General features: G+C 38.9%; 1 protein-coding gene across 1 annotated transcript in view; it reads right to left on the bottom strand.

Moving 5' to 3' along the window:
- LOC149287188 (junctional cadherin 5-associated protein-like) overlaps positions 1-16790 on the bottom strand; it is a 48552-nt gene extending 31762 nt beyond the window's left edge. Inside the window, exon 1 of the mRNA XM_089493182.1 lies at positions 16691-16790. Coding sequence (XP_089349308.1) covers positions 16691-16790 — 100 coding nt within the window. The remainder of the gene's footprint in view (positions 1-16690) is intronic.
- Between the last annotated feature and the right edge of the window lie 6726 nt (positions 16791-23516).

Below are 23516 nucleotides of genomic sequence, written 5' to 3' on the forward strand. Positions count from 1 at the left end.
GGCAAGTGATATTGTAATTCCTGTTTGCAAGTCGACATTGATTGTGACCACCCTGTTTTCTGGATGAGTTTTTAAGCACAAAAATAAATTTTCTGGTGTGAAAAATGGTCCACCGTTATTGTCTAGCGGCGAGGATTGTGTTTTTGCAATGCAATCATTAGAGGACAATGGAAAATTGGAAGGTTCTGTTTCATGCAGTCACATAATGATAGAGAAACACAGCCTGGCATCTCTGTTATGACAGGATACTGAGCCATCTTTAACTCATCAGATGCCAGGTGATGAGGCCTGTAGGGGCCACGCTCTCTCTTTAGTCAGGAAACTGGTCTGAAATGGGGTGATGACTGGTCGGAGAGTTGTGTGATTACTAATGAAAGAATTAAGCTATCCAAAACAGCATTATTATCCTCCCTATTGTGTTACATTACATGGTAGCACCACCCAGGAATCAGTAACACAGAGCAACTTAATCATCTTGCTTTCTGAAACCAAAACACTGTTTTAAAAGTAAAAAAGATAAGAATTTTCAGATAATAAAGCAGTTTGCATGCAACGTCTGTGACTTTTTGAGCCTATGGAGTGAATTAGGCATATAGCATTGACCTACTCATTTTACACTTATGCAATAAGGACACAGTAGCCAAATTGGTTTGGGTGGGACTTTAGGCCACAGCTTTATTCATAGCCCCTTTTTGACCAGCAAAACATAACATAACTTAATACAACATGATACAATCATGACCCAAACAACCTGCCAGCTGCCCAAGGGTCCTAGTCCATCCGAGGCCGTTAGCCATCTCCAGGTCATGCCCCCCCCCAAGTCCTTTGGTCAAACACCAAAACACCAGGATCATAAACCTTATAAGCACTAGCCAGGGGGGGAAACACCCCCGCGGTGACAATACAAACGAGAAACAACACTAAACACAGGGAGCAACCAACCAAACCTCAACAAATTACATTTGACCCAAAACAGGGCGAGAGCGGGTGGGAAAGCTTGAACTGTACCTACAGATACTCTTTAAACCCTTAGAGCCTGCAACACTGTTGCAAGGTTCCCCCAAAAGGATGGGGGATGCTGCCAAGTCTCACAGGCCTAGGCCCTGTGTAATGGACTCATAAAAGACCTTTAAAATAGACCATTTTAAACATTTTATTTTTAGTAACATACTAAATATATAGAGGTTTCTACTAAGGCCAAATGATGTAAAGATAGTACGTTGTATTGGCCAGACATTGGCTGCTCAGTAGGATTACTACAATTTCCTTCGACAATTCGGGAACTTTTTAAATTCACGCCTAGACAGTAAAAGCACCGCTCAGCCTGAGACGCCAACGCTCTAGTCAGTAGCATTCCAAGGAATAATACTTAAGGGGAAAGGAATGGAACCACAGACAAAGATGCATGAAAGTTAAAACAACTTTTCTTTGTTGTTACACTGACGTACATATACGCAATCAGCAGGCCACGGTTGTTGACTAGGTCCCGCTAACAATATATATAAATCTTAGTGTAGTAGTGTATACACAAAATGTGCATCAAAAAAAGAAAAAAACCTGCAAATTTGCTTAGGATTTCTTTTAAATAAGTATAACAGGTATTGGGCCGTTGTTTATACTTTTTTTAGAGTTTTGAAATTCTCCTATAATAATTTACCATCTGCATCTACCATGGAAATTTACACAGTTCACATATTTGAGGCTCTTAATCTACAGCAACCAGGACTGCACAGCCCCAGTTCTTGAGGGCCGCAAATTGTTATTACAATTTTCATTGTAAAGTCTGTGCTTAAACTGGGACATCCAACAATCGTGGCCATATTGTCTTTCCTTTCTCCAAGTCACATATGGCTTCTGTGTTATTCCCCTACAGGCCCTGTATTGCCTAAGGAAAGTTATTTGTCCTTGGGTCAAGAAGCTCTAAAATATTAATTCTGGCCATTTCTAAAGACCACCAAAAAGAAAAACCTAAAGAAAAAAAAAATCCATCTTCATCTGCACAGTGTTTATATACACCTGTGACTAGTGCCCCCCCAGTGTTTTAAGCCTGTATTACACCCTCCATTCAAGTTAATTGAGTTGTTTGTTTTCATATCGAGTACATTCTTTAAGTTATGCTATTATATTTCATCTGTTTGTGCACACAAAGTAGACATTTTTTTCTGAAAAACTATTCTAACTTTGAAACTTATGATAGTTTATACCAAGTGCCCACTCTGCCCAGGTCCTATATTTTTTTCTGGCCTTTGAAGGCTAATTGGCACTGGCCCTGGCCCTACCCCATGCATGGCTAGCCAGCAGAGTTCCCTGGTAATCCGGGGTCTAGCCCTTGTGCCAGAACACATTACATCACTGGCCATACGCATTGCAACTAATATTAGTTGGTGACATCAAATCTTTCATCATAACATGACAACCAACTGTAAAGTGAATACAACTAACCAGATTATTTAAATTAGGTCCATGGACATTAAGGAGATATCTATACAAAAATACTGTTGGCCACAAATCACTAACAAATGTATGTATACAAAGCTGTACTTAACTGAACTTTGTAGGTGCCAATATAGCTGGCCATGTATGCCCAGGGTGTCAACATGCAAGTCTATAATGTTTTGTTATTTTGTTACAGAATACCATCCAGAGAGAATTGTGGGCATATGTACATATTAATAGCTCTTATGCCTATGCGGATAAGGGCTAAGCTATCTCTTCACAGTGGCGGAACTACCGGGGTCACAGGGGTCGCGACTGCGACCGGGCCCTGGAGTTCTGCCACTCAAGGGGGCCCAAGCAGGGCCGGACTGGCCCACCGGGATACCGGGAAATTTCCCGGTGGGCCCGCAGATTCGGCCGGCGGAGCGGGATTGGAAGCCGCCTCCGGCGCCAGGGGCGGGCTAGGCAGGGGGACAATGGCCCCCAGGCTGCCCTAAATCTAATCTAAGCGGCCATCGCACACGGCTGCTGGGTGCTGATGTGGCCGGCCGGCGCTACTATAATACTTGTTTTTTTAATTTAATATGGCAAGCTGGTCCGGATTGCCATATTAAATTTTAAAAATTTATTAAAGCAGCGCCGGCCGGCGGCATCAGCACCCAGCAGCCGTGTGCGATGGCCGCCTAGTGATGGGAGCAGCGTGAAGGGTGAAAGCTCCGCCCCCTCGCACTGACCTTTCACCCCTCACGCTGCTCCCATCACTATGCGGCCATCAGATTGCTGGGAATGTAATCTAAACGGCCGATGCGTGCTGATGCCGCCGGCTGGTTCTGCTTTAATACTTTTTTTTTTACTTTATATGGCAAGCCGATCCAGCTTACCATATAAATAAAAAAAAAGTGTTAAAGTAGCTCCGGCCGGCGGCATCAGCACGCATCGGCCGTTTAGATTACATTCCCAGCAGTCTGATGGCTGCATAGTGATGGGAGCAGCGTGAGGTGGAAGCTCCGCCCCCTCGCACTCAGACTGCTGCAGCACCGGATATCAGGTCAGTGGCATCCTGTCAGCATAGAGGAGAACAGTGTGCAGCTACCAGGAAGTCAAGAGAAGTAGAAGGTCAGTAAACTAATGTATTTTTTGTACAAACTATAATATTTTTTTGTATTTGTTAAAAACAAAAAATAGGCATGTGTGTGTATGTAAGTGTGTCCCCCTATATGCCACTCTGCCTCCAGAAATGCCTTATACCCCCCTATATGCCACTCTGCCAGAGTGGCATATAGGGGTATAAGGCATTTCTGGATGCAGAGTGACATATAGGGGGTCAAAAGGCATATCTGGAGGCAGAGTGGCATATAGGGGATTAAAAGGCATATCATGGGGCAGAGTGGCATATAGGAGGGTATAAAGCATATCAGGAAGGCAGAGTAGCATATAGTGGGGCATAAGGCTTTTCTGGAGGCAGAGTGCCCCATGATATGCCTTTTAACCCCCTTTATGCCACTCTGTCTCCAGAAATGCCTTTTAACCCCTATATACCACTCTGCCTCTATAAATGCCTTTTAACCCCTATATACCACTCTGTCTCTATAAATGCCTTTTAACCCCCTATATGCCACTCTGCCTCCAGAAATGCCTTATACCCCCTTATATGCCACTCTGTCCCATTATATGCCTTTTAACCAGGGTGGCGTATAGGGGTATAAGGCATTTCTGGAGGCAGAGAGGCATATAGGGTGTTAAAAGGCATATCAGGGGGCAGAGTGGCAAGCCTGGGGCAGATGTGCATAACTGGAGGGGTCAGGTTGGCGAATAAAAGGAAATAAAAACAAAAACAAAAAAGTAGATAGAAGGGGGTAGGGATAGGGTAGATAGCCTGAGAAGGGGGGGAGAGGGGGTAGATGGTGTGAGAGGAGGGTAGATTGGGTGGGGGGGGCCCTTAACAGATTCTCGCACCGGGGTCCTGAGGCTTCTGTCTCTTCAGCTAAATTCACAAAAATTTTTATTTATTTAGTGAGATGTGCTTTTTATGAGTTTTATCATTCCTTATTATTTTTTTTTTTAATGACACTAAATATCATTTGAAAGGTAAACACAAGATATTTTTAAAATATTAGCATTAGGTTTCAGGGGGGCAGCTCTTTGAAAATGGGGAAATATGGTCAATCTAGACTAAACCCAACACTAAGAATGGACAATGACACTGGACACATCAAACATCATTAAGCCTGACATAACAACAAAATCATTTAGAATTTTTTGAAGCAGACATTCCTCCAATAGCGGCCTGGAGCCCTGCAAGCTTTTTTAATGCGTTATTTCTTTTTAATAATTAGTGTACATTTTTTTCCCATGCATATTCTGAATTCTGTTGTAAACACAATTGTTATCTCTATCATACATAAATTATTTACGGTTCAATCTCAGCAATTCACATATAGTGGATAAAATATGTTTTCTGTTTGGTAAAAAAATGGAAAATATTTTCCGTTGACTCTGTAATACAGCATTTGCCTGTGGAGAGAATAAAGCATTTGTGATATTTTTGGACAAGTATATGTGGGAGGTGGAGAGGTGTGTTCTGTGATTATGAATAAAATGCTAGAGAGAGCTGATGGTTTTATTGTTTAATATGGCGCTTACACACTGAACTCAATAGTTTAAACCGGACACAAAAAGTCAATAAATGAAATATAGATAGAATTTGAGATTAGTGAGGTTTTAGATTATCATGTAAAGGTGTAATAAAGAGGAAGTAATAGTTTTTAAGAAATAGTATTTTTCTTGATTCACTTTCCCCACTAGAAATTTGCCCATAGCACCTGCATGGAAATTTGATCACGAGAAATTTCTGCAGCCACCATTGCATGCCTGCCAGCATTTTAGGTGTCAAAACTGGCACACCTGTTTTGGGGGGTATTGCAAGAGGCAGAGAGGGCAGGACCAGAACTAGGTAGAACTGAAGGCACGTCCACCAACCTACTGGCTCTGACCTCAACCCCATCCAACACCTTTGAGATGATCTGGAACAGAGATTGAGAGCCGGGCCTTCTCGACCAACATCAGAGCCTAACCTCACAAATGCTCTCCTGGATGAATGGGCAAAAATTCCCACAGAAATGCCCCAAAATCTTGTGGAAAGCCTTCCCAGAAGAGTGGAAGCCGTTATAGCTTCAAAGGAGGGACCAACTTCATATTAATGTCTATGTATTTAGAATACAATGTCCTGGAGGTGTTGGTGTCCCAATACTTTTGTCTATATAGTGCATCTATGGACACGAGCCGGGGCCTACAAATTTTACCATATTTACTTGTGTTTCTCGATAGTATTCCATTCGCATTTCATATATACTGGGATGCATTTGTGATTTTGCTGCTGGATGATCATACTTGTGCGAGACACATGGCTCTTGCATTTGTTCAGCAGGTAAAAATAAATCAGGCCGTATACATATGGTTTTGCAAACAAAACCTGTGTAGCTTTTTTCATATTGGATTTGGAAATCTACCCCCCCCCCCCCCGATTCTCTTACACATGAACTGTGGCTAGGAAGGCCCTAATAAAATGATATATGTATGTCAATGACTAGGGGGTTAAACCCACATGAAAGGGACGATATACAGGAACTACAAAAATATATACTATGTAGGAGTCTTTGAAAATTAGCATTCCGAGCAGATGGACAGAAGGGAGTGACTTGAGTCGGAAGATTAGATTTTTTCCCTGACAACAGACACCGGCTTCAGTTCAAAGAGTAGCAGAGGCAGTGTCGTCCTGCAAGACATGCGCTGCTATTGGGGCTGTGGAAATGATCACGGAGACAAAGCATTTTCTCACACAAAAACGGTTCAATAAAATATCAGGAGACAGTTTAAGCTCTCAGGGCACCGGCTTTACTGCATCGTGCATCCGCATCTTTTCATATGGACATCAAGTGATATAAATACTATAGGAACATGGGAATTTGTGAAAGAGACCCCTAAATGAAGAAAAAAAACCCCAAAAACATTCATACAGACTGGAAATAACTCTCTCTGTATCAAAACTGGCTACACATATACTAAACAAAACAAGCCAAAAGGCAACTACTCATTTGTTAATGATGTCACTGGAAGGGAAGGGTTAAAAGAAAAAAACATTGAGAACATGCAGTAGGGTATTCCGAACTCCAAAAGTAAGACATATCAGAGGGTGTCACAGAAAGTTTTTTCATCTTAATATATAAACAACCTCCGTTCTTTCCACTTTGGGCCAGCTTAGACTCACCTTCCATGGTTCAAGAATCACATGAGTTTAACTCAGCTCAATAATTTCTTTACCCTCTTTCTAGTTGTGTCCATACAAAAAACGTTGTCGTATCCCCAAAATCAGGCCTGCTGTATTGGTGGGGAGGGTGACAAGAGATAGGGCAACTAGGAAAGCCTCCTTGCAAAGATAAGACAGTGGGGCTATCCAAGGCAGTGTGCCCAGGACTGTTGGGAGGTATGCATTGATACATTGACCATTGCCGGTTTCAGCAAAGCAAACTTGGCTGCGATCCACCTGGCCTCTGCTTGAACCATAGTAACTTCACAATTGATTCTACAGAGAGCTGCTGAGATCAACAAAATGTTTTAGGAACTTGTAGCTAATGAGCAAGTAGCATCTTCCTATTCAATTCGGTTTAAAATCCAAGGCCACGGTGAATTTGGCAGCAACTTGTGAAGTTTTGATTTGGGACATGGGCTGCATCACTTTGACAACCCAGTTCTCTTTAAGAACAGACTAGTGAGGGCCGTAGCTGGAAAACAATTACTGTCCTCCCGTGAAAGTTGGTTAGATACTCAAAAGTTATTGTCAAAGACCATCAGGAAGCCGCATATGGTGAAGGTTCTCAAATTCCAATACCTAATCTCCTCATTATCAATCCGTGATATAGAATTCCCAATTTCACCAAGTACTAAAATGTCTCCTTAACTTTTTATTGGCCATCTACATTTTTGTAGCATTAACATCTGTTTAATATTTATGAAAAACAAAATGACCTTATTTTGGCAAAGTATACATTTTTTTCCCCACCTTCATATTAGAACCACATTCCATAACTTTGCATTTGTATCCCATATGCTTTTATTTTAGAAGGAAAGTTGTAAACTTACTCTTACTATCACAAAAGAATAAGCACGCAGCTTTTTATAGGTTATTAATTTGGTTCACATGTATGAAGTATTTAAGTGTTAGCAGAGATGTTTTTGGTATTCCGTATTTAATTGCACTTTTAAGAAGGGCGCATGTAATGTATCCACAGTGTGGATGGTTTCTATATTAAAGAAATTCTAAGGAATTCATAGCACTTCAATGAAAAACAAAGGGTGTTGGGGACAATTAGATCCAGTCCATCATAATCAATGCTTCTACTTGGTCTTTAAGGCTACCTGAAACAAAGCCATGATGGTAGTGTGATAACCTCTCACTAACATGTCACTGACCCTAAACCAAATGTTTTTTTTAATATCAATCCAACAATATAAGTCAACTATGTTGAGTAAAATTGGGAGTAAGTGCCCGTAAAGGCTTTGGATACAAATTTACAGAGGAGCTACATAGGGTTCAGAGTAGCTATTTTTTTTATAGGTTGTAAAGAAGCATTTAGTAATGCCCACTTCTTGCCAAATTCAGCCCACACCTAGTTCCCATTTTTTAATGTAATAAGCTGGAGGGACACAGGTTGGACACTACATCTCCCATACGCCCCAGTCAGCCCCTTAGCATTATGGGAGATGTAGTCCCGCAGCAGCTGAAGGGCCGCAGGATGGACACCCCTGTAAAAAACGGCCAAGCTTGCACTCGTGTGTTCCATGCATTCTCTTTAACAAAGCTCTACCCCATCTTATGAGCCAACCTAGAAAGTGGCAAAGCATTCCATTATAAGGAATAATATTTTATGCCTGGGTATAAGTATGTATAGTGAGCAATGTTATCTAGAAGGCTACTATTTATTTTGCCACCCACCATGGATTGTATCTCAGAGCACATGTTTTTTCACATTTATATTCAACCAAAATAATACAATCATTTACACTGCCATTTATTTGGCAAGATATGTAATCTGATTCCAGCCATCTACATTAAAAGGCAAATGATTAAGATTTTCTATGTTTAACTAGCACCAGATGTAGAATTCAATTTTTTATTATTTTTTCATCTTTGTTCTCTGTGGCACATGTTAAATACATCATATGCACTGCATTGATGCAACAGATGCATTTCATAAAAACAATGTGCAGTTATTATTTTCCAGAAAGAAAGTTCCCAGCTTATGTACATATAGTTGATTTTCATATTATATATAATTCATTAATTACAGATAATAATAAAGACTTGTTTAGGAAAGCAGCCAGTAGGAAATGATTTTCTATGGCTGCTTTAAGTGTAAGGCTACAAGGAAAGTGATTGTCTAGGGCTGTACCTTAGGGATATCTCTGTACAGATATGTAAGTAAAGTAAGCGGAGGAAACACCTGCATCTTAAGGAAACAAAGCAAACGGCATTGTAAGCGTAAAACACCTGCGTGTGGCTCCTTTGCCCCAGAGAGGATACAGAACTTGAGTTATGCGGTTATCCAACATCATGCCAAATAATCATACATTTTGGTTGCATATAAAACTGGCTGTGTTACATATATTATAAAGTGAGTATCGCTATAGATTCTTATTGATTGGGCCATTGGGTTGCTTGAACAAAGAAGAAGAGATTACTAGCACTCGAATCTGAACCAACGAATACATACTTCCAATAAACATGAGACTTTAGCACTGGATTTGTATTTTGACCAAATAACACAAGCTCATTCCATTAGGGGTGAGGCTGTTTTGCACGGATAGGTGTCATGTGGATACGAGGATGCTCTGCAAGAGATGTGTGCCATGAATGGAGTTTAAGGAGTTTGATGCTGGCAATAGTAAAGTCTCCGTCACTTTTCCAGATGCGAAGACCAGTGGAATCGTGTCGGCCTCCTTCTTGTTTAATCTGATACTAGTATTGGTGCAGGTTCCCCTTAAATGTCATATCACACAAAAGCAGAAACTGTCTGTTAAAATAAAAACTAAAACTGTTTTTTTATTTTTTTTTTTAATTTGAGTAAACCTTAAGATGGGATAATAAAATAGATATGGTAATGTTTATTTGTTTAAAATACCGGAGTGTAGTTAATGTTATATCTTGGCGAAAGAGCCCTTCTAAATAATCAATTTCTTGCAGGGGTTAGGTTTATTTCACTTGGCTTCCTCCTGCAGAATTGGACAAAAGGTTTCTTCTCTCTGACCCACAAGGAAAAAACAAAAAACAAAACAGAGAATGCGTAAGTTTAGAACAACATATCTCTTCCAAACACTGATTAAAACAACCAAATAGCTAGTTAGATTACATTCAGCAGTTGCCTCTTAGTAATAGAGGTCTGTGGCTGGGACCACACACAGCTCAATTACAATTCAGTAGAAACATGGTCTTCTACTGTAGCGCCTAGGGCACGGCCTTCCCATGGATCAGGAAGAACGTAGAGCTGAGTATATAGAGCTGTGTTCGGGAAAGGGTTGAATATATCATGGTGTGACTTAGGAGTCAGGCTGAGCTGCAAAGTGAATATCAACAGGTCCAGGTGTGAGCCATAGAGCATAACACTTGTAGGCTCTCTCCACCTAATGTATCGGTTTGTCTTAGTCTGTCAATTCTTGTCTTGTCAGACCCCTTGAATATATGTATCGTATTAAGCGCTGCATAAATTGTTGGCGCTATATAAATAAAAGATAATAATAATAACCACGAAATTGTATTACTAGAATGTTTTCAGATAGCCGCATATTAGCCATTTGTATGTGTTCTAGCTGTGTTATGTTAGCCCAATCTATTATACAAACACCCTCACTCCTGATCATACTGCCTGTTGACTGACAACAATGGCGGCCTATATGTTGGAAGAAAATGAGGAAAAGGTTTCGTCACTAATTAAACTTTTACTATTAAAGTGTCCACCATCATGTAGTATATGTTATTGAATTTAACCATTTTGTTTGCAAAAGCAAAAATATTTAATAATATGCCTAAATACCTTTATAGGTAAATTGGAATGGCTTCTTTGTGTGCACCCTTGCATGTAACATGTAACATGCTCCGCTCCATGGATCAGTGTCATGCATTATCCCCACGGTGGCTGTAAATCACATTTTACAAAACCATGTAATGATCCTAAATAGTTTTAATATCTTTGTGGACATAAACATTTCTTAAACCACCTCATTGACAATCTGGCATTGTCATTAAACATCCCAAACCAGTTACCTAATACTATCTTATATGTAAATAGTTTATTGTCCCACAAGAAAATAAAACGTCCAGGTGGACTTTAAATAGCACTAAATGGGAATAACTTTTGTGTTTTACTGATTTAGAACAGATTTCTTTGGAAAGAAATTGCATTGGAAGAAAGAAAGCTTAAACTCGCAGACCTCATTAATTATTCTATAAAAGCAGGACCCCATTTATTTATGTAAAGTTTACTTAAATTATAACAATTTAGGGTTAGATTCTAGTTTAAAAGATACTCAGATTGGGAACATTTAGGTTTAGAAGACATTAGGATTTAGGATTTGAAGATATAGATGTAACTGAGGTGGCCTAAATCTACAGAAGAACTTTGGATGGTTCCTCAAGATGTTTGAAAAAAAAAAATTCTTCTGTTCACTCACTTTGCATTTTGTTAAATTATAAAAATAAATTATTAACATGACTATTTTTGATAGTATTCATAATTTCCTGCATTTTTCATACCTGCCTAAAACTTTTGCACAGTGCTGTATGTGTTAGTGCGAGAATATGTAAATATTGGCTTGGCTTTATCCCCCCCACTGGGCCAGAAGATGCCAGCCCTCCCCTGCGTTTGATTTGATAATATGTGTGGCCGCAGCCACCTCTTCAGCCGCAATCACAATCCAAAATCCCACTGAATGATGATGGCACTGCACTGGATATGATGTCATATACGGTGCCTCGCTGACTAGCAAAAGCACAGAGCAAGACTGGACCACCAGTAGTTGAGGAGATTCATGTGCAGAGTGACATACTGGGAGAGGGTATGAAGATGATGGAGAAATAATGCTGGGTGGGTTTGGAGATGATGAGAAGTTATGTTGGGGGTATGAAGATTGTGGTGCAGATTGGGGCGATAATGGTAGTAGATGGAAACAATGGTGGCAGGTATAAACATGGTGGTTGGGGATAATGGTTGTGGGGGGGTACGAATTTATTATGATATGGGTGGGTATGATGATGGTCAGGGGCAGCTCTACACTTACACATATATACATACGTACATACATACATGCACAAAGCCACATTCACACACACTCACTATAATACAATACAAATACATACATACACACACACAGCCACTCCAACAACAAATACTTACACATACATACTGTACATACATACATACTGTACATACATACATACACTCTCTTTGACCATCCATGCAGCTCACATTCTTTCTAAATATTTTCGTGGGAGAACTACATGCTTTTTTTCACTGTTTGTTATTTTTTTGTGAAAGTGATTTCTGTGTTTAAAAAAAAATCTGTAATTTATTTTAATAAACACTAACACATTCATACACAACACACATACAACACTCAAGCTAACACAATTATCACACACACATGCTAACACCCACTGTGCAAACACACACTAATACTGTACATATGCAAAAACACTTACACATACACACTCATGCTGCCACACACTCCCTCTATGACACACCTACACTTTCATGCTAAAACATACACACTTACACATACACTCTAACATGCTGCTCTTGCTCCCTTGCGTGCTCTCTCTTTTATTCTCTCCGGGCCTCTATCCCTTACCCTCCCTCCCCTCAACCATTTACCTTAGCGGATGTTTTTTCCTCACTGTTTACACATTGTGTGCGTAAAGCACTTTTACCCCAAGGTCACTTAATATCGTGTTATGTAACTCGTCTCTGCAGCAGAACGGTCTAAGAAGAACCAGCCATTTTTTTAATTTTGGAGTGGCCCAGCTGGGGCTGGCTGGCATTGAATTATTTTCAGGGCTTGTATTCAATTATTTCCAGGGCTGGTTTTTGAGTACTTGCTTATCTCTGTTCTGTTTAACCGTTTCCACTTCACTATAATCATACACATTCTTATTGTAGTTCCTATAACAATCTACTTTTTGGATCATACGATTTTCAAAACACTCCAAAGAATCATTTTGGCTTTTTTTTCTTTGTACTAAAACATTGTACGTAATGCTCAGTGACATTTAGAATAATCATATTTAGGTGTTCCTATTGTTCCTTCAGCCCACTCAACAATCTCCACCCTGCAAAGGAATCACATAATTCCATATTGTAAAGTCACAGCTATTAAAACCTATTTTTGTTGTGCGTGTGATTACATTTAGTCTCATTATGTGTTCTTAACCTTACCAATGTCTGGTCCTCTCTATCTGACACATATTTGATATTATTTAAATAATTTACAAAAGCAAAATGAGATCAAATCCAGTTGAACTAGCTTACAGAGACGTTCCAGTGCCAAACCGAAATATATTTTAACACGTTAGAATTCATATTGCGTATATTATGTATTTTAACCCCTTAAAACCATCATAATGGGATGGAACAAGTAGCGGTTGTGCACACTGCTACCCAATGGTTCCCGGTGCAGATGACTGCATATTAGGGCAGGAGTGTGTGTAAATATGTGTGCCAAAATGTATGTTAGTTACCGGGAGGGACAGCTCTCCTCTGGATCCAACGCATCTATTCTGCCCATTTTTCCTGATGTTAAGACTCAGACCTTAATTAGTAGACTCGTGCATTGGGATTTGTACAAATTAAAATTTTAACAAAATTTCCAATTTTCGTCAATTCATATGAACCTTTGAAAACAAACAGGGACCCCCCCACAAAACAAATAAAAACTCAGACCTTAATTAGTAGACTCATGCATTGGGATTTGTACAAATTAAAATTTTAACAAAATTTCCAATTTTGGTCAATTCATATGAACCTTTGAAAACAAACAGGGACCCCCCCACACACAAAACAAATAAAAACAAGCAAATAGCTCAGAATTTATGTTTAAATTAAGTTCTTTCACTCATGCTCTCACAAACGTACCCACTCTCTCTTACACTCTCATTCACGTTCTCTTACATTCTCAGTCACTCTTTTACGCTCTCTATGAATGTCTCCTTATCTTCTTTCCCTGCATATCCACTTCTTCTCTTGCATCTTCTTGTTCTTCTGTCTTCTTCCTCCGCCCACGGCTCCTTGTATCTTCTTTCTATGTCTGGTTTAATGAAATTCTTGCCAAGGAAGACCCACAGGGGGGAGAAACTCATCTTGAGTACATGTCTCTTTCATATGTTTAATGTTCTTAAATATTTTTAACAAAAATCCAGCTGGTAATGTTAGTAGATTGGGGTTAGGCTTTACCTAAATCTGCTGATAAAGAGCTGTCAGCCTTTTCCCACACACGGCTAAATCAACAGACAAATTGAGCAAAAGGATATATATAATGTAATATTTAATTAATCAGGTAAAACTCTGAGGGAAACAGTCAGCTGAAAAAAAGAAAGCAAAATACCCAAATCCATTCCTACTATCACCTTTCACCAATAAAGTCTAGGAGGCAAAATAAGGAACAAAGTAGGGGTAACCAAAAAAATGATATAAAACATGGGGTAGGAGGAGTTAATACCTAGTATCGGTAAGGGTTGCATTTACCCCAGAAAGCCGTACCTGCCCTACCTAAAAAGCAAAGCTATATACTGAAGGCTGTAATGCTAATTAGCGGTACAGCTAGCTATCATCAGAAAATAGTGATGCGCCACTTCCCTAACGGGTTAATCAGCCTCTTGAACTATAGTGATCAAACGAAAACCCAACGCATGTTACACTGGGAAGAAGCCAGGGAGGCTGGCTGTTTGAACTGATTAATTAAATGTTACATTTTATATATCCTTTGTCTAAATCTGGATATTTATTTTTAAGAAAATAAAAAAATCACCTGGAGCAGAAACTCCACTAACAAAATCACAGTGACTTTCCTACTAGTGAAATAACATAACTTCCTGAAAAATTACATCCAGCGCTCATAATAATAACCCGATTTAAGTTATCACAATAAAGCTAGTGATTATACAACAATACGCGTAGAATGTTCTAGTAATTTAAGGGACAGTGAAGTTTTTTTTCTAGAAAAGAAGACTAAATGTTCTCATCATTTTTACCGATTAGGGAAAACTCAACTTGCTACAACTCTGTTTATGTGAAATTGCCTTAATTACATGGTCTGTTTTATCTGATATGTTCCAGTGTTTACAAATGCCACAACAATATGCAGCAACAATGCGACTGGGTAGGCCACCTTTATAATTGTTAATGGTTTTTTTGTCTACGGGGAAAAAACATTGTATCTTTGCTTGATCTCCATGAAAAGTTATGGCTTCGTCTAATTACAAGACATATAGTATAGAGAGGTTTATTATCCAAGAAAAATTTAAACTCACATCAAAGTTCTTATTATATGACTTAATATATTGTGTAAAAGATTCTTCAGACCAACATATGACAAGTATGGTTGGCCCAGTAATATAATTAAAGCTGATTTCTTGAAAGATTCCTTGCCCGTTATGCAGGGCCAATTTAGCCCTTCTTGCAGCAGAAGCTGACTGTTGTTGGTCCTTAATTATGTATAGTGAGTTAAATCCACCACCCTCGTGTCAAGGCCAGTTATAGTGAATAAACCCCATTAAAATGCTGCACAAACCCCGTAACTTGGTGTGTCTCTTATTCAACCTTACTGTGGGGTAGTGACTCATTAAAGCTCAGTTGCACATCCGTAACTAGAAAAAAAAAAGAAGGATGTAACACACGTTCATAAATCAACAGAAAAACTTATAATTAATCAATATATGACGAATCCCATATACTTAAAGCAGACGTCCAATCCACCATAGACATAAGACCCACAAATTACAGTTGGAAGCGGCGGTTAATAGACAATCCTCTAGAGTCACTCAACAAAAACTAAATCAAGCTTTTAATCTTGTTCCAAAAAGGCAAGATTAAAATCTGCAGATGTTTAGCAGCATTGTGTGCAGAAACTCACATAATTCACTGTATAAAATCAAGTAGTTGTACACTGCACCTGGGCCTACTGATTCACAGAGCTGACACTCGTTCATGGGGGAAAGAGATGAGAGAATCTGGGGGTAAAGACTATCCCACCAGATAAAACATTAATTACAGTCTCGACTCTCTAGTATGTTACACAAATAAACCTCAGCTGATCTAAAGGTTTGATCACATAAGGCACCTCCTCCAGTTTCTGTGGCAAGAACCTGTCTGTGCTTGCTTCACATAAAAATTAAAGAAGCAGTCTAGTGCCCGTGTTTTTATATTTTAATGACTGTTGTGTCCATTTTCGCATGGACGCCAATGCACGTTACTGCATGCAAATCTGTGTATGCATTCTTTAGTTATTGTAAACAAGACTTCTGTGTCATTTAGTCATATGATTTCTGAATCATTTAATCTCTGTCCTCTCGTCTGGCTGCCTCTACTGAAACCAGGCAGCATAAGCAAGAAGCACAATTCTTGGGCATGCTCCGCAGCAAATCAGTGGAAGTAGCAGCAGCCAATTGCCTACAAGGTAGAATAGCATAAATGGGGAAATCCTTAATAATAATAATAATAATAATAATGTATAGCAACTAAAACATAAAGGCTAGCCTTAGGTGTTTAGGTGTCCTGTACGAGTCCCTTTGTCCCCTCTTTCACTGTGCCACACCTGTCTTTTCCTCCCCCATGTAATTCAGGTATAGATCAAATAAACAACACATAATGCACGTAAACCCTAAATTACAGGGATAGATCATAGGTCATGAACCCTAAAGCCCAGCCCTGGCATCCAAATTACGCACACGGGACTTGCCAAGCATCCAGATTGCACACAAAGAACTTACCCCAGCACTAGACTTGCATTTAGATTTGTATGAATTAATTGCAAAGTTAACCAAATTTGCAGATTTTGCCATGAATTCGTATGAATCTCTGAAAACAAGTCCATACCCCAAATGAAACAGACAAAAACAAAGCAAAAAATGTTTTCTGAAATCCATGGGCTCTTTCACTCCCATTCTCTCACACTCTTTGAATGCTCCCTACCTTCTCTGCTGACCACTTACGCTTTTGCACCTCGCAGGTCCTCCTCTTGTTCTTTTTTAATCTCTTCTCTAACTTCTCTTCACTCACTTTCACCTTTCTTCTATCTTTCTCCAGCCGCATCTCTGCGTACATAACCTTCCTGCAAAGGTAGCGAAAATGACAAAGCATCTGGTGACATCCTCTTTGGCAGAAGTTCACACAAGGTTATCTTAAGGAAAAATTATAAAGCTTCCAGTGATGTCCTCTCCCCTGATACTCCAATCAGGGGAGAGGATGTCACTGGGAGCATCAACATTTTGGCGGAAGTTCCCCTGGAGGTCATGTCTGCGGAGATGCGGACAAAGAAAGAAGAGAGAAAAGAAGAAGATACGAGACACGGAAGCGGAAGTGTTGGCAGAGAAGGTAGGAGGACATACAGAGACTGTGAGACAGTGGGAGTGAAAGAACCCAAGGATTTCAGATGAAACTCTTGAGCTTTTTGCTTAATTTTTGCCATTTAACGTGGGGTTTGGTCTCCTTTCAGGTAATTTGTACGAATCAGCAAATGTTGGTAAATTTGCAATTCATACGAATCTGAATGCACAAGTCTGTAAACTACATATGAATGAAGAATATTATAAATTTTGTAACACAATATGCATGTCTGGCGGCTCTCAAACATCTAAAGACTATCATATGTGGATCTTACTTTAACCAAATTTGGCCACCCCTGCCTTAGACAATCATAATGATTTTGTGAAAAGTAGCAAGGACTGATAATCTCTCTTTAGCAGCACAAACCCCACAGAGATGCAATAATAGAATACTAGTATTAGGACTTGGTACCCTGATATTAGCACTATTTTGTAATCTGCATAGCTAAAAAGTGCTGAGACAGATTTTTATTAAGATTGCACCAACATCTACACACCCAAACCCACAAGCTTTCCAACTAAGTGAGGAAAATTCCAGGGAAGAGAGATAACACAGCCCAGTGTTCCGTAATAAGAAGAAAGTATGATTGGAATTCCAAACCAAACCAGACACTGTAAATAGAAAGGAGAGAATATTATTCCAAGTTTGTGGAATTTGGGTTATTGGGTGCACCTGTGAATGTGATTTATATTTCACATTTATTTTGACTATAACACTTTCAAGAGCAAATACTCAATGTATAGTTACAAGACTAACTCGTCATACTACTTAAACCAAAACATGTTAATAATATAATTATGTTTCATTCTTGGAACACCTTGGAATGTAGAGTAAAAAAAAGAGTTATTAGAATATGAATGGTTTCTAAGATTATTTATTAGCCAAGACTAACAGATTATGTAAATAGTAGAAGCAAAAAACTATTTTCTGTCCACTATTTAAATTGCACAATAAGATTGATTGATCGCCAACATTCACTGCTTTAGCTCCAATGGGGAAATAAATCCCAGGTAGAACGAATAAATCGCTATCAAACTGGGAGCCCATTTTTTGAAAAATATGGACTTGCCTTTTCAGTTTATTGACATCCTGGCAGCAGGGTCTCTATGGTCTCACCCCAATCCTCCAATTGAGGGGGGGCATCACTGAAAATGCCATTATTTTGCCCTTAGGTGAACTCAGGGCAATAGGGTGGTACATTCAGGGATATCATCTCCCCTGATTGGAGGATCAGGCATTGGATGTCACCTCAAATTGTTCCCAGAAAGTTGGATTTTGCAAACCCACCTCCATGCATTTGCAATAGGGACAACAGGAAAATGGCTGGAGTATTCCTTTAAAGTGCAGAAACAGCCTTCTGCTCTTTTGACGTGATATGATACTTCCTAGAAAATAGAAACGCTTCCACGACCTTCAGCAAAACCCAAGATGGGGAACTTTAGAACAAAACTGAAATGATGTCCCCACAGCTGTATCAATCCAGGTTAAATGGAATTGGCAAGAGATCCCTGAATACCTGGGTGATGTTCTTCACCAGATGGCCATCCCCCTCATGGTTATGAGTTAATAGACCTTAGAAGATTCACAGGAACCAGGGATAGGCAAGGTGTCCATAGATGGACACTAGCATCCAAGACGATTTAGTCATATGACTGCTACAAAGCCTTGAAGTGCCTGCCCCTGACAGGAATACTTATCTCAAGGGGTGCAATAAGTAAGCCAGGAGTCTAGACATTACAAGGGGTACATGATAGTACAAGCAAGGGTCTAGGCAGGAGCCCAACTATCTGACAAGCAAAGGTCAAGACAGGCAGTACAGTTTACGACAGATTTAAAAATGATAAGGAAATCCAAGACATCCATCACATAGTTATAAAATGACAAAACACAACAAAGTTCAAGACAGACAGCACAAGATTATTACGCAGAAAGACCAACGGTCATGGAAGGAAGCTTAAGATTATAAAACAGAAAGGGCAAGGGTCAAGACAGGCAACGCCATGATATGAAGCAAAGGATGAAGGTGAGGGCAGGCAGTACATGATCAGGAAACATGACAAGAGTCGGGACAGGTAGAAAATATTCATAGTCAATAAGGCTTGTCAATGGTCAAGACAGACAACATATATTTATAGACAATAAAACAAATCAAAGCAGCACATACTGCAGCACAGGCTCATCAAATAATCAATATCTACTTTAGAAATGATTTCTGTATGACTTTATGGACACGATAAAACAATGTAAGTATACTGATTCCCAATTATGAAACAGAATTCATACAGCACGTTAGCTGTAAACACAAGACTTCATCTATTTTAGGGAGCCTTTTAATTCCCAGTTTGCCGCATGTGATGGAAAAAGCACAACACCTGATAATTCATGGAAACAAAAGAAATTATAATTATGCGCAACTAGGAAATGTTTATGAAGGAAAATCTATCTTCTTCAGTTCCCAGAGGGATCAACTCCAGACAGATATCTCAAAAACATCTGGTTACATTTTACAAAAGCCATTCACCATTTAAATATTGACCTTGATATAACCCAATAACTTGACATGATAAAATAGCAGATGTTTCATGCAAGTTGTAGGTCTTCAACACTTGATTTAAGTTTGCAGATATTGTTGAACTTCCAAGCTGTTGGAGCTCTGTTCCACTTGCATAATAAGTGATTGCTACAGACACCTCAAAGTACAAGACTTAAAATAGCTCTTTCTTTAGTTGCAGATGCAATGTATCAAGAGGCCTGGTAATTCATTATTTTTGTGGGTTTTTTTTATTTAAAATCCGGGAAAAATCTGGAAAACTATTGCAACGTATGCAAGAAAAAATTTATAAACTTTCGGAATAGTATGCAAAATAATACACATATTAACTTCATGCGGTGTGTTTTATAAAAGTTATTTTGAAGATGTAAGGCTTTAATAGATTGAGCTTTACTTAGGGGATAGTTTGTTTTTAAAAGCTGATTACAATATTAATTAATGAAAATACTGTTACAGCGTAGAGCGCGACAAAGAGAACATCACACAGTTCCTCAAGCAGTGTTTCTGTATGTTGAGTTATACTACCTCATCCCGACTGCTGCTTATATATGCAGTATGGGGACAGAGACATAAACTACAGGTTTTTAATGCCAAATAATCCAATTTTGTTTAATTAAAAAAAATCGGAAGAGTAACAGCTAGGATAATCTGTGTTGAGAGACACTAGATCCATAGAGATCTTAATGAAAGAAAGGGGACATCATGCTGCAAAGTTTAAACTAAATTATTAATTAAACGTAAGCAAGTTGGCAAAAAAAAGTTTGGAACAGCAAATTTGCAGAAGACGAACTAAAATCGAACTCGCAAATTTACTATTGTCCCCTTGCATTAGCAGTTGCAGAAATTGACATTCAATTTGCATACATTAAGCTGCAGGAGAGTTGACTTAATCCAGTTTGGAAAAAAAGCTAACAATTCACACATTCATGAACCGGCTTACTCTTGGGAGTTGGAACAAAGTTCTAACTCATAAGTTTCACCTTGCATCCTCAGAGGGAAATTAAGTGATTTGTCAGTCAGCAACCCTGTCCACAGCAATACATAAAAGAAAACGTTTTTAAAAATAAATTATTAAATAAAAAAAAGCATGAAAAGCTAAGGGGAGTCCCTAAGGAAGACAAGAGATCATTCACAACCCCCCATATTCCCATACTATGCTTTAATAATAACAAAAATATCCCTGCACATTTGGGATAATGGAGGGCAAAGTGGCCAATTACTCTTTGGAAGAGCACAGACCATAGATATCAAACCAATGAGCACCACTTTTTTGTATGACACAAATGAATGGGGTTTTTTTGTACAGTGAAGGATCCCCTGCTTTTTTTGTAAGTTTGAGATACAGAATAACAACAAAAAAATCCAGAATAACGCATTTCAAATAAGTTATAAATTGATTTGACCCCTTTGCAAAACATGACTTAGTACTTGGTGGCAAAACCCTCGTTGGCAGTCAGAGGTCAGACGTTTCTTGAAGTTGGACACCAGGGTTGTACACATCTCAGGGATTTTGTCCCACTCAGATCCTCGCCAAGTCATAAAGGTTTTGAGGCCGACGTTTGGCAACTCAAACCTTCAGCTCCCACCACGGATTTTCTATGGGTTTAGCTCCATATATCACTCAACTTCTTTGCTTAACAAATAATTGCTTCCTATATTTTTTTGGAAATTAATGGAAATTATGGAAGTAGGGAATTTATCCTGCTCTGTAACATGACAGACATTATACACTGACACACAAACTCACACCAACACCATACACTAAAATACACAAGCACTCTAACACTATATGTTAACACACATTCATGCTAACGCCACACTTTCACTCACTGTAACACCATACTCCTAAACATACATATACACACATATATAGACACTAACATCATACACTTACACGTACATGCACGCACACACTCAATTTAAGACTATTCGCTTACACATACATACATGTGTACAAAAACCTACTAACACCATACACTTAAATATATATGCACATACTTAGACATAAATACAAGCATACATATACATTGGTTCACTCTAAAAGCATACACTTACACATACATACACTTACACACTCATACAAACACACATGCGCTCCCTCTCTCATTATCCGTGTAGCTTGCACTGTTCCTCCTCCTTCTTACATTGACTCTTTACATAGTCCCAAAACACACAATACTTGGAAGGGGTAGGAGGGTAAATAGGCAGGAAGTGGGGCCAGAGAAGGGGCACTTCACCCAGCATCTCAGAGCAAGAGCTGGAGAGCTCCCAGGTATGGTTCTGCAGCCTAAGACTATAAAGAGTAGGAAACTTTGGTGCAGACAGGACATTGATAATAGAACGCAAAAAACTCTTTCCAAAAAGACATTTATACTGATTGAAAATGCAATATAACATTTTAAATAATAAATCATCTGATTTAGGTTTAGTCATGGCAGCAGTTTCCCTTTAAGGATTTCCACAAAAGGATTTCATACAGCGGAGAAATATTGAGGACGCAGAAAGCGAGAGGAATGCTTGAGATGTATGGAATGTATTTACGGGGTGAGATTATCTGGGGAGTGTACGCACGTTGTGATTACTGGAATATATAGACTGTGTGTATATTTATATCCGGGGGATATTGTAAGATGTAATGTGAGGAAGTAATACTTTACTGAGAGGGTAGTAGATAAATGGAATAGCATTCCATCAGAAGTGATAGAAGTTAATAGGGTGAGGGAATGAAAACATTCATGGGATTGGCATTTGTCTTTACAGAAGAAACAATGGGGAAAGTAATGGGTCGAATGGGATGTATCTGCCATGAAATTCTTTGTTCCTCTGTCAAGTGACGTGGATGGCCGCCACGTTATCTGGCAATATATAGTAAAATTTCATGTGTTCTTCCTTTGAAACATTCAGTTGAAATATCTCTTACTGTAGAGAGAAAAAAAAAAGAAAATCACTTCCCATTGCACTGACCCTGACACCCTTTTTGCAGAGTTTAGCCGCTGCCTCTTACAATAATATGAAGTCTTTGCACTGGACTGTTTACTTTAAAAACAAAAAACTTCCCCTCCTAATGCTTTTTTGGTGCAGTAGCTTTGATCTGCCCATTTCTGAAACTATATTTGGTTCAAAAACTAAACGGTTCCATCTGCACAGTCTGATTATGGTGAATTTTAATTAGATTGTTGAATTGTCAAAACTACTCCTGATGTGCAAAAATGTTAAATATTTAAGTTTCAGAGGACGCTCCTATTTCACATCTGAATGTACTTTGTAAGTAACTTCATACGCATTCATTCAACCTAAGAAAAATATTACTTGCCTTAAGGAGAAGCTACAGCACTAGAGCTTGGAGCAGCCAACCAGTGACGGGAAAGTGTTCCTATTGAAAATCGATGGGAATAGTTTCTGTACATGCGCACACGGGGTCTGAACAAAACCCAAACCTTCGTTTTGTATCTACGTAACCTATTTGTTAAAATGGATTCAATGGTAGCTAACTTGTGCAATGCTCCTTGGATTGTAACTCTCATCATGCTGATCGAGCCAAACACATTAGCTCAGGATGGCACCGCAACCATTATCCAACAAAAGTAATAATCCCTCAGCATTATACATTCTGTTTCAGAAGACAAATCATACAGAACAGAAATATATAGTAGCTTTTGGAAACCCAAGCACTATATTTACTTTCTCTCTTTCTTAAATATGTCATTGTTATGTATATCTCACATTGAAAAGTATTGTTGATGCTATATAAATAAGCTACTAAAGTAAAAAAGATTATTTTTTACTGAAAACTAATAAAGAAAAGGCAACTGATTTTTTTTCTCTAAATACCTATAAGAATATGGTATTAAAAATCTATTTTTTTGTCTGCATATCATGTA

Source organism: Sceloporus occidentalis, unplaced genomic scaffold (assembly GCF_023333645.1).
Source record: "Sceloporus occidentalis isolate IW3139 unplaced genomic scaffold, rSceOcc1.0.p SCAF_63, whole genome shotgun sequence".
Lineage (NCBI taxonomy): Eukaryota > Metazoa > Chordata > Lepidosauria > Squamata > Phrynosomatidae > Sceloporus > Sceloporus occidentalis.